Source organism: Hyla sarda, chromosome 13 (genome assembly GCF_029499605.1).
Source record: "Hyla sarda isolate aHylSar1 chromosome 13, aHylSar1.hap1, whole genome shotgun sequence".
In the NCBI taxonomy this organism is placed as follows: domain Eukaryota; kingdom Metazoa; phylum Chordata; class Amphibia; order Anura; family Hylidae; genus Hyla; species Hyla sarda.
In genome coordinates this window covers 200999-218996 of record NC_079201.1, presented here as the reverse complement: position 1 = coordinate 218996, position 17998 = coordinate 200999, and the positions used below count along the sequence as shown (strand labels likewise).

At 43.9% G+C, this 17998-nt stretch overlaps 2 protein-coding genes across 2 annotated transcripts in view; one reads left to right on the top strand and one right to left on the bottom strand.

Moving 5' to 3' along the window:
- PSMD12 (proteasome 26S subunit, non-ATPase 12) overlaps positions 1-17998 on the bottom strand; it is a 139115-nt gene that overhangs the window by 93691 nt on the left and 27426 nt on the right. The gene's annotated exons all lie outside the window — the stretch shown is intronic.
- PITPNC1 (phosphatidylinositol transfer protein cytoplasmic 1) overlaps positions 1-17998 on the top strand; it is a 93329-nt gene that overhangs the window by 56115 nt on the left and 19216 nt on the right. Inside the window, exons 3-6 of the mRNA XM_056550080.1 lie at positions 6072-6160; positions 6279-6286; positions 10384-10455; positions 13290-13385. Of these exons, the coding sequence (XP_056406055.1) occupies positions 6072-6160; positions 6279-6286; positions 10384-10455; positions 13290-13385 (265 nt within the window). The remainder of the gene's footprint in view (positions 1-6071; positions 6161-6278; positions 6287-10383; positions 10456-13289; positions 13386-17998) is intronic.

Genomic DNA, 17998 nt, shown 5'->3' with positions numbered 1-17998 from the left:
ATATACAAGAATATAACTACTATAATACTGCTCCTATATACAAGAATATAACTACTATAATACTGCTCTTATATACAAGAATATAACTACTATAATACTGCCCCTGTATACAAGAATATAACTACTATAATACTGCCCCTATATACAAGAATAGAACTACTATAATACTGCTCCTATATACAAGAATATAACTACTATAATACTGCTCCTATATACAAGAATATAACTACTATAATACTGCTCCTGTTACGCCGAGCGCTCCGGGTCCCCGCTCCTCCCCGGAGCGCTCGCAGCGTTTACCTGCTCGCAGCGCCTCGGTTAGACCCGCTGACCGGGAGCGCTGCGATAGTGTCTCCAGCAGGAATGAGATCTGCGATGCGGGACGCACCCACTCGCGGTTCGCATCCCAGCCTGCTTACCAGACCTGTCCTCCGTCTGTCCTGTCCCGGCGCGCGCGCGGCCCCGCTCCCTAGGGCGCGCGCGCGCCGGCTCTCTGCAATTTAAAGGGTCAGTGCACCGCTGATTGGTGTCTGGCCCAAATTAGTAATTTCACCTGTGCATCGGTCTATATTACCTCACTTACCCTTCCCTGTATTGCCGGATCTTGTTGCCATTGTGCCAGTGAAAGCGTTCCTTGTATGTCCCAAGCCAGTGTTCCAGACCTCCTGCCATTGCCCCTGACTACGATCCTTGCTGCCTGCCCTGACCTTCTGCTACGTCCGACCTTGCTCTTGCCTAATCCCTTGTACCGCGCCTAGCTCAGCAGTCAGTCGGGGTTGAGTCGCTATCGGGTGGAACGACCTGGGGGTTACCTGCCACAGCAAGTCCATCCCGCTTTGCGGTGGGCTCTGGTGAATACCAGTAACCCCTTAGACTCCGTTCCCCTGGTACGGCCCACGTCATCACCCCACTGACACAGAGGATCCACCACCAGTATCCTCTCATTCCCCGGATCCTGACAGCTCCTATATACAAGAATATAACTACTATAATACTGCTCCTATATACAAGAATATAACTACTATAATACTGCTCCTATATACAAGAATAGAACTACTATAATACTGCTGCTATACACAAGAATATAACTACTATAATACTGCTCCTATATACAAGAATATAACTACTATAATACTGCTCCTATATACAAGAATATAACTACTATAATACTGCCCCTATATACAAGAATATAACTACTATAATACTGCTCCTATTTACAAGAATATAACTACTATAATACTGCTCCTATATACAAGAATATAACTACTATAATACTGCTCCTATATACAACAATATAACTATTATAATACTGCTCTTATATACAAGAATATAACTACTATAATACTGCCCCTGTATACAAGAATATAACTACTATAATACTGCCCCTATATACAAGAATAGAACTACTATAATACTGCTCCTATATACAAGAATATAACTACTATAATACTACTCCTATATACAAGAATATAACTACTATAATACTGCCCCTATATACAAGAATATAACTACTGTAATACTGCTCCTATTTACAAGAATATAACTACTATAATACTGCTCCTATTTACAAGAATATAACTACTATAATACTGCTCCTATATACAATATATCTACTATAATACTGCCCCTATAACAAGAATATAACTACTATAATACTGCTCCTATATACAAGAATATAACTACTATAATACTGCCTCCTATATATAAGAATATAACTACTATAATACTGCTCCTATATACAAGAATAGAACTACTATAATACTGCTCCTATATACAAGAATAGAACTACTATAATATTGCCCCCTATGTATACGGTTTGGATACGTATAAATGATTGTTGCTGAGATTGTTCCCCTGATCCTTTCATTCTTTGTTTCTTTGGAACTTTCTAATTTGATTGCACTTTAAAAGCTTCTTCACAAACTCTCGTTGGGAAAATCAATAGGAGACGTGTGGTGCGGCTGCGGGGGATGGAGGTTCTGCGCAGTGTCTGATTAAAAGCTGCAGAGTATTCAAGTAGACATTTCAGCTGTGGAAATTTGTAATTTTCAGGATGGGAGATTATTGTGTGTGTGGAAAATCTGGGGCCCGGGACGTCTGCTGGGAGCAGCTGCGATGGTGTAATATAATAGTGGAGGCCATGATGGAAATTCAGTCCACAAATATAACAGCCCACTATATATACACTGTAACTCTTCAACTCGACTTCTGATGGGATGCATTATGGGAAATGTGCTGCAGTTCAGGTAGCAGACCCTTATTGTTTGCCACCATTCACTGCTTATTCAATTTAGTCAATGAGCGTGCTCTTCTGTAGATGAGGATGTAGGGCTTAGTGTCTGTGCTCCGCATACTCTATAGTGGTGTCTAGTAAAAGATAGAACACAACGCTAAGATTATAAGGCCTCGCATCTCACTGCAACCCCTACTGGTTCAGTGTCTGCTCATAGAATACTCTGTTGTGTTTTATAGCAGAAGATGATAGTATAATATATACAGTGACCCCCCGACCTACGATGGCCCCGACATACGATCATTTCAACATACGATGGCCTCTCAGAGGCAGCATCAACATACGATGCTTTTGTATGTCGGGGCCATCGCATAAACGGCTATCCGGCAGCGCAGACTTTTTCAGCCGTTTACGGTGCCCCATGTGGTCCGCTGACGATCACTCACCTGTCAGCGGGGCTCCGGCGCGTCCTCTTCGGGATCGCTCTCCATCGTCGTCATCACGTCGCTGCGAGCGCCGTCCCGTCATCCAATAGGAGCGGCGTGAATAGCGACGTGATGGCGGCGACGGAGAGCGAGGATGCCGGGGAAGCAGAGGCCTTGCCTGAGCATTAGGGACACCCCGGGGACACAGCGACAGCAATGGAAGGCGACATCCAGGGCAGCGGTGACGAGCAGTGACGGTCCGGAGCGGCGGGGACAGGTGAGTACAACTTCCTATACCAGTGGTCTTCAACCTGCGGACCTCCAGATGTTGCAAAATTACAACACCCAGCATGCCCAGACAGCCGTTGGCTGTCCGGGCATGCCGGGTGTTGTAGTTCTGCAACATCTGGAGGTCCGCTGGTTGTAGACCACTGTCCTATACTTTACATTGCACGGATCCGAACGCCGAAAATGTGTACCAAACAGTGCACACAAAAACGTGAAATCATTATAAATCCATATACTTTATTAAATACAAAAAGTTAAAAATATACATCGAAATGTGCAGAATAAATAAAAAGGGCACTGAATCACCATGGAAGGGTAGGTATAAGTCATAAAGCAGAAAAATAACATAAATAAGTGGCACTACGGGTTATGAATGCAAGGGAACCTCGGTATAAGACTATGACAAACATAAGTCAATTGGAAGGAAACAGAGCCCAATGCCTAATCAAGAATGCCAGACCATACCTACCAACCCCAACGATCGTTTCGCTTCTAAAGTGCTTCCTCAGGGGGTGTGACTATCCTATGAAACAGCCTACCTTATATCTGGCCAAACATCCACTCACATGCATCCATCCAGATTGGCACGCTGACTGGCCAATGACAATACCTCAAATTGACAATCAGATGACGCCCACAAGATGGTAATGGCGCCAGAGTAAAAAATGGGCTGGCCAGGAAGACCAAATAACCAATTTCCGGGACGCTAACTGCGTGTTTCCGGACAGTGGGTATCACATGATCGGTTCCGATCATGTGATGCGGAGCGGCATAGCTGGCGCATGCGCGCCGCCGGTCGGAGGACATTAAGGTGTGGGTCACGTGTGGGCCAAACATGTGACCCAGACCGGGATCGGCAGAGCGCAGGCGCAGCAGTGGTCTCAGCGCATAGTGGGACGCGCATTATAGAGACCAGGCACGAGTCAAATGATGATGCGGTCACATGGAATGCGCGTCAATAGGACGCGCGTCATGGAACGCACACTCCGATCACGTGATACCATGGTCACATGATCGGAGGGACAAGGGGCCTCGACATACGGATCTCTCAACATACGATGGTTTCAACAAACGATGGTCCATTTGGAACGGATTACCATCGTATGTTGAGGGACCACTATATATTTATTATCATATCATCTCAATATCTAACATCTCACTGCCACCTATTGTCTGTACAGCGCATACTCTACTTTTCTTAATGGCAGCTGATAATGTGTAGTCGACGTATGACCTTTATTATTGTTTTTACACATTGATTTACTTCTGAACTTTATAGAAGTGTCCAATAAAAAATGACACCCCATAATGGAGGACGGTTATGGCACGCTGCTTTATCTCCAGAAATGGTGTTCCACATTCACAAGAAGTCGATCGCAGTCATTTCTTACAATCAGCCGCAGCTTGGACCTAATATATCTAACTACGTAATATTTGCCGTACATATTAGATTCCTGCTGAGAAATTTATCTATAAAAGGAAATTCCCCATAGCCCCTTGTATGTTTACTGAACGCTTACTGTGGACGTCATTACCCAGAATCCTTTGTGGTCTGTATGTCTAATGATAAGGGCCATGTGAATGGCGTCTGTGTGGTATAGTTGTGTACACTGTATATAGAGAAGCATTAAACAGACGCACGTGGTTATCTGGTGGATGAGAACGTTGCAGCTTTTCCGCCCCTATAGCTCCCACCGCAGTTATTCTCTCCAGCCACCCTCCAATAATTCCTGCGCTACCTCATAAAAGTGTTTGTATAAACTGTGTAAACATGGAAGTATACACAGCACCTGCCCTGCGTCCAGTCACCTGCAGACGTTACAGGCGTAAAAGCTGAGCGCTTATTAATCAGATGTAAATAATGGCATCATTACATGGCTGCTACTTGACCTCCATGTTTGGTGAAGATCCAGCGGAGCCTCAGGACAGACACACTGTAAGAACAGGCTAGGCACACTATTCAGGGCTCGGAAAAAAATGAATGATACCAAAATCTATTCAATCCACACCCTCATATATTCTCCATGGCCTGGAAAAGTCACATAACTATTTAGATCTGCCATTAGGATAAGGTTGTAGTCACCCACCGTCTGCCTCACTGTGTCACCATATTGTAGCTTGGAGCATGTCCCATAACAAGCCATACTTGCTATTTAGGAAAGCTGAGTGTCCGTTCCAGTAGATAGTGTAATCATTTTACTGTTCACGTGTTTGCATGTGTGGATATATATATATATATATATATATATATATATATATATATATATATATATATACATACATACATATACATACACTCTCTTATACATACAGCAGGAGAACCAGTCAAATAGCATTCTAAGGCTGGGTTCAAATCACGCTGTGTCCCATACGGGACCGCATACGGCAGGGGCAGCTGAAAACTTGCGCTCCCGTATGCCTTCGTATGCGGTCCCGTATGTAATTAATTACAATGAGCTGACCGGAGTGAAATGCTGATTCCGGTCGGCTCATTTTTGCCCTGTATGCGGTTTTCCCACCGCACCTAAAATCGTGGTCGACTACGATTTTAGGTCCGGTGGAAAACCGCATACGGGGCAAAAATGAGCCGACCGGAGTCAGCGTTTCACTCCGGTCAGCTCATTGAAATGAATTACATATGGGACCGCAAATTTTCAGCTTCCCCCTGCCGTATGCGGTCCCGTATGGGACAAAACGTGATGTGAACCCAGCCTAAGACAGAGGCACGGTGGTAACGTAACATTTTTTTGTAACAAAACAAGTACAAAATAAAAATATTGTCTAGGGCTACTATACAGAAGCCGCCCTCTTTGTACAGGTGTCTTACTGCCAACCGCCCAACACAACAGTCACCAGCAATGTTACTCACACAAGGTAAGTGTCCCTTTTAAACTGCTGCACATCAGGACCTCAATTCCCAAGGTTCCTCTCTGTGCAGACTTGGTTATGCCAAGAATTAATTGGCCTCAGCACCTGTGCTGACTTAGGGCCAACCTGAAAATCTGGACTGGCCCAGTAAGGGGATGAAAGGCTCAGTATTTGCTCTTATTCTGTATATATGGACATTGCATAGTACCAGTTCGCTTGTCATTCTTAGTATCTTAGTATCATTTCTTTTTTTAAAGTAAACTTCCGAGCTGGGCGCGAGCAGTTGTTCCAAAAATCTTTTACGTCACAGAAAAGGCATGGAACTACTACCCATATACAATCACAGGTAGGTGTAATCCTGCAAGAGTGTATCACACATGAGAGGCTTAGATACATAATACTAATTAATATATATTTTTTTCTTTCCGTTTCCTTCCCTCTGTGATTGGATCGGGTGGGGACAGAATACACAGTAAGTATGGACACACAATTTGTAGTGGTGGTGGTAGGGGGGGGGGGGGGTTGTAGTGACATCACAGACAATATGGCCACCTCCAACTGACGGGACAGGTACTCTGTAAAGTGTCATAAATTTTTAACCCTATAAACCACTGTATATGCAATAAACTACAGGGAGACTTTTGTGGGTGCAGCTTGGAGGCAGCCCTGTTGGTTTTTACCCATCTTTCCCATGTTTTGATAAACTGAATAGGATTACATACGTTGTATGGTATTTTAGGAGAAGGCGCCTTGTAAAGCCTCGGCCAACAAGGAAACCATCAGAAAAAGAAATCTGAAGAATGTTGCCTAGCAACCGGGAAAAAAATCATACTTTTTATATCTTGTGCTGTGACGTCTTCTTAAGACCTAAAAATAAATTTTTCGCAACCCTTCAGTTTCTGAAACGTGAAGTGAGAAAACTTATTTCATATAAATCTTCTAGTGTCAGCGGCTTCAGGGAGTAGGGTGCACAAAATAATGGCAGTGAGAATGGATTCATAACTGGCCCACCTTAATCCAATATGGCCACCTAAATCACTACTATCATTTATAAGAGATAATTGCATCTGCATATTTCTAGCTTTTGGGCTTATATCAGATTCACTGTTGTATTTAAAAGGGACCAACTCAGATTACCCTCCCCAAGAGCTGACAATCTAGTGATATAGTCATCAGACTCATTCCTCTGAAGAGCTTAAAATCTAATCATGTAATACAGGAACACATCGTCTGAGGATCTGATAATCTAATTATATAATAAGGAGACCCACTACTCTGAGGAACTGATAATCTAGTCATATAATGAGACCTCTACTCTGAGGAGCTGATAATCTAATCATATAATAAGGAGACCCCTCCTCTGAGGAGCTGATAATCTAGTCATATAATAAGGAGTCTCCTACTCTGAGGATCTGATAATTTAATCATATAATGAGACCCCTCCTCTGAGGATCTGATAATCTAGTCATAATAAGGAGGCACCTACTCTGAGGAGTTGATAATCTAATCATATAATAAGGAGACCCCTCCTCTGAGGATCTGATAATCTAATCATATAATAAGGAGACTCCTCCTCTGAGGATCTGATAATCTAATCATATAATAATTAGTCTCCTCCTCTGAGGATCTGATAATCTAATCATATAATAAGGAGACCCCTCCTCTGAGGATCTGATAATCTAATCATATAATAAGGAGACCCCTCCTCTGAGGATCTGATAATCTAATCATATAATAAGGAGACCCCTCCTCTGAGGAGCTGATAATCTAGTCATATAATAATTAGTCTCCTCCTCTGAGGATCTGATAATCTAATCATATAATAAGGAGACTCCTCCTCTGAGGATCTGATAATCTAATGAGACCCCTCCTCTGAGGAGCTGATAATCTAGTCATATAATAAGGAGACCCCTCCTCTGAGGAGCTGATAATCTAATCATATAATAAGGAGACCCCTACTCTGAGGATCTGATAATCTAGTCATATAATAAGGAGACCCTCTACTCCGAGGATCTGATAATCTAATCATATAATAAGGAGACCCCTACTCTGAGGATCTGATAATCTAGTCATATAATAAGGAGACCCCTACTCTGAGGATCTGATAATCTAGTTATATAATAAGGAGACACCTCCTCTGAGGAGCTGATAATCTAGTCATATAAAAAGGAACACCTCCTCTGAGGAGCTGATAATCTAGTCATATAATAAGGAGACACCTCCTCTGAGGATCTGATAATCTAGTCATATAATAAGGAGACCCCTCCTCTGAGGATCTGATAATCTAGTCATATAATAAGGAGACCCCCTACTCTGAGGAGCTGATAATCTAGTCATACAATAAGGAAACTCCTCCTCTGAGCTGATAATCTAGTCATATAATGAGACCTCTACTCTGAGGAGCTGATATTCTAGTCATATAATAAGGAGACCTCTACTTTGAGGAGCTAATAATTTAGTCATGTAATAGGGAGATACAGCCTCTGAGGAGTGGAAAGTCTAGTTATTTAGTGATTAGACCCTGTCTCCTGAATAGCTAACAGTCTAGTCATATATTAAAAAGACCCCTCCTCTGAGGAGATGGTAATCAAGTCATAAAATAGAGAGATCCTGCTTGTATGTTATAATCTAGTCATATAAGTGAGAGATCCCACCTCTGAGGAGCTGATATTCTAGTCCTATAATACAGAGATCTCGTCTGGGAGTAGCTGCTAATCTACTCATAAAATAGAGAGAGCACGCCTCTGAGGAGCTGATATTCTAGTCATATACTAGAGAGATCCCACCTGTGAGGATCTGACAGTCTAGTAATATAGTGATCAGACTCTTTCTTTTGAAGATCTTAAAATCTAAATCATGTAATAAAGCAGTGCTTGCCAACCAGTGTGCCTCCAGCTGTTGCAAAACTACAATTTCCAGCATGCCAATACTGGGATTCGTTGTTTTGCAACTGCTAAAGGTACACTGGTTGGGAAACACTGTTATAAAGAGATACCTCCGATGAGTAACTGATCAAGTCATATAATAGAAAGATTCTGCCTTTTAGGATCTGAAAGTCTAGTGATATAGGGGGAGATTTATTGAGACCTGTGCAGTGGAAAAGTTGGCCAGTTACCCATAGAAACCAGATTGCCTTTTTTTTTTTTTTTTTTTTTTTTTTAAATAGTTTTTATTGAACATTTTACAATCAATATAACAAAACAGTGAGAGGGGGAGGGGGGGGGGAGGGGACAGGGGAGGGTTCAGCCGAGTAGTGCAGTGGAGGTGACCCACTGATGTTAGAAGGCACAAATCGGGGGATATCCAGCCTCCAAGTCTGCCATGGTTTGCAATCTAGGTAGGGAAATAAAAGAAAAACATACAACACAGACATCCACCCGGGTCATATATCCAGAGGCCGAACAGATTGCCTTTTTTTATTTTTTATGTCATGACTGACTTGGGGGACAGGTAAATAGCAGAATCCAAGAAATGCAGGGGATGAACGGAAGAACTGAGAGCTAGAACACTAAACTGATCAGGTAACATAGGACACTGTTCACACTGGGACGCAGAACAAACAAACTGGACACCCCACTCCACAAACAGGTATACAGCAGAATCCAAGAAATGCAGGGGATGAACAGAAAAACACTAAACTGATCAGGTAACATAGGACACTGTACACACTGGGACACAGAACAAACTGGACACCCCACTCCAAAAGGAGTAGCCATTGTAATAAAGCCAAATAGACTACTGGCCAGCGGGCACACTCCACCATATGATCAGGATGCTGACCCAGTGGGAAACAGAAATTTAATACATGAAACTCTAGACCAGAACCAGATGAGTCTAAATAGACTCAAGGATACCAAACCAGATACCAGACTAAGCAGGAAGGACAAACAATCCTAAAACCGACAATTGTAACACAGACTAAAATCTACAATAAACAAGACTATTTAACCATGGCAAAAATTAAGATATATCACAGGATAAATACAAGGTGCGTGCTCAAGCAGACTTGGAAGTATATTGCACAATAACCAGCACCAGAATGCAGGAGGACTCTGGTTAAAATAGACACACCCGAGATCTCATTGGTTCTGAGCATTAACCATTCCCAATCCAGGGAGAATAGCAAACTGCTCAGAACAAACTGGTGTGTGAATACACAATGATATCTGATCATTTGGAAGCAATAACTGCACAAATAATTCATGTGAATGACCCTAAATGGTACCACATGGCCATATAATGTTCTGCGCTGTGGCTGTCTGGGTGGATATGTACATATAATAAATGTTTAGCCTTGGTGGTCAGATGATTTATTGAGGTGATTCGGTGACTCATTATGTCTTAAAGGGGTTTCCCAGAATTTTTATATTGATGGTCTATCTTTAGACTAGGCCATCAATATTCATTTGGGGGGCAGCACCTGATTAAACAAACTCTAGTTCCAGGTACAGCAGCAACTAAGTGTAAGAAGCTGTGCCTTGTAGGGAATGAAAAGGTCGAATTCCTCGAATGAACATCACAGTCCTTTCAATCATATGGTGCTTTTATATGTTTGTCTTTTTTTTTCAGTGTTCATTCCTTCCAAAATTCTCCATACACATAGAGACTAAATATGAGGACAACCAGGGGTGCAATGACAACGTGAGTATAAAAACCAATCCTCCTGCGATATGATGCGGCTTATACAGGACAACGTGAAGGCGGTATAATGCACAATTTTATCATTATCATTTTATATTCATTTTTAAATGTGCAAATTCCAAGATGGAGCAGCAGATGGCAGTTAACCCCTAAGATTGATCCACCCAAAGATTTTTGTCAAGAGTATCTGTCTGTACCATATGGCTCTGTGCGATAAATGTTATTGCTCCCCAACCAATGATGATCAAAACAGAAAGTGTCTCTTAGGAATATAACTTTGTGTTACACGATCTACTTATATTTGGACCCCCGAACCCTCCACGTATAAATAAGATTATACAGCACAGTGATGTGGACTGTGAGCGAAACATTGAAGCTCACTAGTATTACTGTGCTGCCATCTAAAGGTGAGTGAAAGAAGTGCAGCATTTGGAATAGCAGCGCACAATCCTATATAGAATCCCTATGAGGGTGAAATCTATCCAGGAAAGGGTACTGGATCGCTCTGGTTACAGTACTATGCATTCAGAAAGTCTTCAGACTTTTTTTTTTACATTTTGTTATGTTGCTCCTTGGGATAAAATTTATCAAGTTTTTCACCCAGCATTCTACACTCAATAGCCCATATTGAGAATGTGAACACAAATTTTTTAGAATTTTTTGCAAATGTATTAAAACGGAAAAACTATTTTACTCTAGGGGCATACCATTTCTCTTGAGATGGCTCCACACTATAAGGGGTAAGAAACTGCCTGTAGAGCTCAAAGACAGGGTTGTGTGGAGCCACAGATCTGGAGAAGGGGACAACACATTTCTGCTGCACTGAAAGCTCCCAAGAGCACAGTGGCCTCCATAATTCTTGCATTGAAAAAGAACAACCAGGACTCTCCCTAGAGCTGCCGCCCCACCAAACTAAGTAATCAGGGAGAAGTGCCTTGGTAAGAATGGTGACCAAGCGCCCAATGGTCACTCTGACTGAGCTGGGCAGTGTGGATTGGAGAAACCTCCAGAAGGTCCAGAATCATCACTGCAGCCTCCACAATCTGGACTTTATAGCAGAAAGAAGCCTCCCCTTAGTAATAACACATGAAAGCCGCCTGAGATCCTATGATCATATGAAACGAAGATTAATGTTTATGGCCTCATATCGAAGTGTCATATCTGGAGGAAAACAGGCACTGCCTATCACCTGCCCAATACCCTACCTACAGTGAAGCATGGTGGGGACAGCATCATGTCTGGAGGAAACCAGGGACTGCCCATCACCTGCCCAATACCAACCCTACAGTGATCATGGTGGGGGAAGCATCATGTCTAGAGGAAACCAGGCACTGCCCATCACCTGCCCAGTACCATCTCTACAGTGATCATGGTGGGTGCAGCATCATGTCTAGAGGAAACCAGGCACTGCCAATCACCTGCCCAATACCATCCCTACAGTGATCATGGTGGGGGCAACATCATGTCTAGAGGAAACCAGGCACTGCCCATCACCTGCCCAATACCATCTCTACAGTGATCATGGTGGGGGAAGCATCATGTCTAGAAGAAACCAGGCACTGCCCATCACCTGCCCAATACCATCTCTACAGTGATCATGGTGGGGGCAGCATCATGTCTAGAGGAAACCAGGCACTGCCAATCACCTGCCCAATACCATCCCTACAGTGAAGCATGGTGGGGGCAGCATCATGTCTGGAGGAAACCAGGCACTGCCCATCACCTGCCCAATACCATCCCTACAGTGAAGCATGGTGGTGGCAGCATCATGTCTGGGGGAAAGCAGGTACTGCCTAACACCTGCCCAATACCATCCCTACAGTGATGATGGTGGGGGCAGCATCATGTCTGGGGGAAACCAGGTACTGCCTAACACCTGCCCAATACCATCCCTACAGTGAAGAATGGTGGAAGCAGCATCAGTTCTGGGGGAAACCAGGCACTGCCCATCAATGTTCAATACCAGCCCTACAGTGAGGTATGGTGGGGGCAGCATCGTGTCTGGAGGAAACCAGGACACAGAGACTGGTCAGGGTTTAGGGAAATCTAAATGAAGCAAAGAACAGAGATATTGATAATAAAAACAAATCCAGAGTGCCCTGGAGCTCAGACTGAGTCGAAGGTTCACCTTCCAATAAGACAATGACCCTAAGCACACAACCAAGACAACATAGGAGCGGCTTAGGGACAACTCAGTGAATGTCCTTAAGTGGCCCAGCCGGAGCCTGAAAATGGTTTCCACCAAGGGTCCCCCATTCAACCTGACAGAACTTGAGAGGATCTGTAGAGAAGAATGGCAGAAAATTCCCAAATCCAGTGTACCTTGGGCCTCAACCCCAAGACGACTGGAGGCTGTAATCATTGCCAAAGGGGCTTCACCTAAGTCCTGAGTAAAGGGTATGAATACTTATGTCATTGCAAGATTATACTTGATTATATTCAATAAATTTGTGAAGATTTGTAACATTCTGTGATCACTGTTATTATGGGGTATTGAGGGCAGAATGATGGGAAGGAGCAACAGAACAAAATGACAAAAGTGAACGGAGGTGAAGACTTTCTGAATACATTGTAGTTAACAAGAAAAGCGGTTGTCCATAGCGACCAGATTGCCTGTTTAGTTATTTCGAGATTTGATTGGTTACCATAGGTCACACCTTTTTTGAGAAAAGTGGAGAAGTTCCATAAAGTGACCGGTCAGGTTCCCCCCCATGCATTTCTCAACCTTCTTAAACGCTGGAATCATATTGGTCAACGATGAACCCACTGTTTTTATGCGCTAAGCGTTATCAGGTTGGACATGACAGTTTCTAAATGTTATTTTCTTTTCTCAGATATTTCAGAATGAGCTGAAGGAACTGGAGCGCGAGGTTTGCTTCATTGATATCGCGTGTGATGAGGTTCCGGAAAGATATTATAAGGAATCGGAGGTAAGTGGCCTGTAAGATATATTCTTATTCTAGGTGAGTAGGGATGTCACCGGCCACGCTGCATGATGTCATGTAAATTAATTCTATCGTAGGTGGCAAAATCCTGTCAAACATTACGAAAGCAATGCCTAATTCCCATAGCCATTGATATTACTTCCCCAGAGTTACTTTTAAAGGCCTAATGTAAGCCAGGTACCACACTCTGTAGGTGATGTCATTGCAGCCATTTTGGTTTACACCAAACTTTCCCAGGAACGGATATTAAGAAAAAGAAATGTTTTCTTTAACTGAAGTTCTTGACTATCGGGAGGCAAAGAGTTACTAACAACCTCAATGTGGGTGGTGATGTCCCCAGGTGTGAAGAGCCAAGCACGTTACTGGTTCATACATGTTATGTAACGTCGTTACACATCACTGCGCGGGTAATTGCATTATGTTCATTGTTATCGGTGACTGAGCCCATCAAGGTGTCTCCATCTGCCGTGTTCTCCCAGTGTCCACCACAGTACACAGCAGGAGGGGAAAAGAGCGGGGGGATTATATGCCGCAGGGCACCCAGCTGACCGCGCCCGTCCATCTGATCGCACACGCAGACACTAGAGCAGAAGATCTATGCAAATGAGGGTTCAGATCCAGTGGAGGTGCCAGTGAACTGGAAGGAACGATGGCTGCTGATGCTGTATGTAAATAAGGGGTTGGAGACAGAATAAGCTTAGTTTGGATTCCCCTTGATCGCAGTGATGATGTTAAAAATGGTGTTAACCCCTTAAGGACGGAGCCCATTTTCACCTCTAGGACGAAGCCCTTTTTTGCAAATCTGACCACTGTCACTTTAAACATTAATAACTCTGGAATGCTTTTACTTATCATTCCGAGATTGTTTTTTCGTGACATATTCTAGTTTAACATAGTGGTAAATTTTTGTGGTAACTTGCATCCTTTCTTGGTGAAAAATCCCCAAATTTGATGAAAAAATGTAAAATTTTGCATTTTTCTAACTTTGAAGCTCTCTGCTTGTAAGGAAAATGGATATTCCAAATGTTTTCTTTTATTATTCACATATACAATATGTCTATTTTATGTTTGCATTGTAAAATTGACGAGTTTTTACTTTTGGAAGACACCAGAGGGCTTCAAAGTTCAGCAGCAATTTTCCAATTTTTCACAAAATTTTCAAACTCACAATTTTTCAGGGACCAGTTCAGGTTTGAAGTGGATTTGAAGGGTCTTCATATTAGAAATACCCCTTAAATGACCCCATTATAAAAACTGCACCCCCCAAAGTATTCAAAATGACATTCAGTAAGTGTTTTAACCCTTTAAGTGTTTCACAGGAAAAGCAGCAAAGTGAAGGAGAAAATTCAAAATCTTCATTTTTTACACTCGCATGTTCTTGTAGACCCAATTATTGAATTTTTACAAGGGGTAAAAGGAGAAATGTATACTTGTATGTGTAACCCAATTCTTGAGTAAGCACATACCTCATGTCTATGTAAAGTGTTCGGCGGGCGCAGTAGAGGGCTCAGAAGCGAAGGAGCGACAAGGGGATTTTGGAGAGTACGTTTTTCTGAAATGGTTTTTGGGGGGCATGTCGCATTTAGGAAACCCTATGGTGCCACTAAAATGTTGGTTTTCCCCCAAATTTCACATTTTTTCAAGGGTTGATAGCATAAAAGACCCCCCAAAATTTGTAACCCCATCTCTTCTGAGTATGGAGGTACCCCATAAGTGGACCTGAAGTGCACTGCGGACGAACTACAATGCTCAGAAGAGAAGGAGTCATATTTGGCTTTTTGAGAGCAAAGTTTGCTCGGGGGGCATGTTGCATTTAGGAAGCCCCTATGGTGCCAGGACAGCAAAAAAAAAAAAAACACATGGCATACTATTTTGCAAACTAGACCCCTTGAGGAATGTAACAAGGGATAAAGTGAGCCTTAATACCCCACAAGTGTTTCACGACTTTTGCATATGTAAAAAAAAAACATTTTTCACTAAAATGTGGGTTTCCCCCCAAATTTCAAATTTTCAAGGGTTAATAGCAGAAAAGACCCCCAAAATTTGTAACCCCGTCTCTTCTGAGTATGGAGGTACCCCATAAGTGGACCTGAAGTACACTGCGGGCGAACTACAATGCTCAGAAGAGAAGGCATCATATTTGGCTTTTTGAGAGCAAATTTTGCTCGGGGGGCATGTCGCATTTAGGAAGCCCCTATGGTGCCAGGACAGCAAAAAAATAAAAATAAACACATGGCATACTATTTTGGAAACTAGACCCCTCACAGAATGTAATGAGGGGTACAGTGAGCATTTACCACCCACTGGTGTCTGACAGATCTTTGGAACAGTGGGCTGTGCAAAATTTTTCATTTTCACGGACCACTGTTCCAAAGATCCGTCAGACACCTGTGGGGTGTAAATTCTCACTGCACCCCTTATTACATTCCGTGAGGGGTGTAGTTTCCAAAATGGGGTCACATGTGGGTGTGTTTTTTTTTTGCGTTTGTCAGAACCGCTGTAACAATCAGCCACCCCTGTGCAAATCTCCTCAAATGTACATGCCGCACTCTCCCTTCTGGGCCTTGTTGTGCACCCCCAGAGCACTTTGTGCCCACGTGGGGTATCTCCATACTCGGGAGAAATTGCGTTACAAATTTTGGGGGGCGTTTTTCCCTTTTACCTCTTGTGAAAATGAAAAGTATAGGGCAACACCAGCATGTTAGTGTAAAAATGTTTATTTTTTAACACTAACATGCTGGTGTAGACCCCAACTGTTCCTTTTCATACGGGGTAAAAGGAGAAAAAGCCCCCCAAAATTTGTTAGACAATTTTTCCCGAGTACGGCGATACCCCATATGTGACCCTATACTGTTGCCTTGAAATACGACAGGGCTCCAAAGTGAGAGAGCGCCATGCGCATTTGAGGCCTGAATTTGGGACTTGCATAGGGGTGGACATAGGGGTATTCTATGCCAGTGATTCCCAAACAGGGTGCCTCCAGCTGTTGTAAAACTCCCAGCATGCTTGGACAGTCAATTGCTGTCCAGAAATGCTGGGAGTTTTTGTTTTGCAACAGTTGGAGGCTCCATCTTAGAAACACTACCGTACAATACGCTTTTCTTTTTTATTGGGGAAGGGGGGTGGTAGGGGGGGCAGTGTACGTGTGTATATGTATTGTTTTACTCTTTATTTTGTGGTAGTGTAGTGTTTTTGCCGCAGCTCAAACTTGAAGCGGGGAACTCACTGTAATCTGCCGCCAGTGTGAATGTAGCCTGTACATTCACATGGGAGGGGGTCAAAACTACAACTCCCAGCATGCACTGACAGACCATGCATGCTGGGAGTTGTAGTTTTGCAACAGCTGGGCTCTATGACCTAACTCAGTATTTTCCAATCAGTGTGCCTCCAGCTGTGGCAAAACTACAACTCCCAGCATGTACTGATTGTGGAAGGGCATGCTGGGAGATGTAGTTATGCAACGGCTGGAGGCACGCAAGTACAACTCCCAGCATGCCAAGACAGCCTTATGCTGTTCCTGAATGCTGGGAGTTGTAGTTTTGCAAGATTTAGAGGGGCTCAGGTTGTAAATCAGTGTCCAGTGGTCTCAAAAAACTACAACTCGCAGCATGCCCAGACAGCAAACTGCTGTCTGGGCATGCTGAGAGTTGTAGTTTTGCAACAGCTGGAGGGTTATAGTTTGAGACCACTTAGTGATCTACAACCTGCAAAACAGCTGTCTGGGCATGCTGGGAGTTGTAGTTTTGCAACATCTGGAGGGCCACGGTTTAGAGACCACTGTAAACTGTGGCCCTCCGGATGTTGCTAGGCAACAACTCACCTAGCAGGACCCAGATGTATTGCTGCCACCGCCATCGCACGTGGGGGATCCCCGCATGGAGGATTGCGCTCCGGGATCCAGGTAAGGGACCTTCGGCGCCGACCTTCCCTGGACAGTTCCCCCGTTTTGCCCGGACACGATAGGTGGGCAAAGCGGGGGAACCAAACTTTAACCCCCTCCCCCGGTCTGCTATCGGTCGGTCGCTTGGCCGACCAATAGCAGGGATAGGAGGGGTGGCACCCCTGCCACCAAACTCCTATCCCTTCAGGGGGATCGAGGGTGTCTCGGACACCCCCGATCCCTCTTATTTTCTGGCTCCACCAGTGACCTGTATGACCTGGAATCGCGCAGATCGCAGGTCTGAATTGACCTGCGATTTGCACCCATCGCGGTCATGGGGGGGGTCTCAGGACCCCCCTCGGCGATGTGCCGGGATGCCTGCTGTTAGATAACAGCAGTCATCCCGGCCTGATCACCGCTACCGGTGACGCGGCGCTCCCGGAATCCCGCGTTGTACATGTACGTCGCCGCGCGACAAGTGACACTTCGCGGCGCCGTACATGTACATCGCTCGTCGTGAAGGGGTTAAATCTGACTTTTTTTTTATTTGGAGGGGAGTCTGCTGTACTCATGTCTTTTCCTGCTTTAATATTTTATAAGCCATAACAATAAAACCTCCTGCCTAATACTGTACTGGTCCCCTAGTTCTCTCACCTCTGAGGTCCGGACCCCTAGCCCTGTGATGTGACCACGGAGGCCCGAATCCCATAGCCCTGTG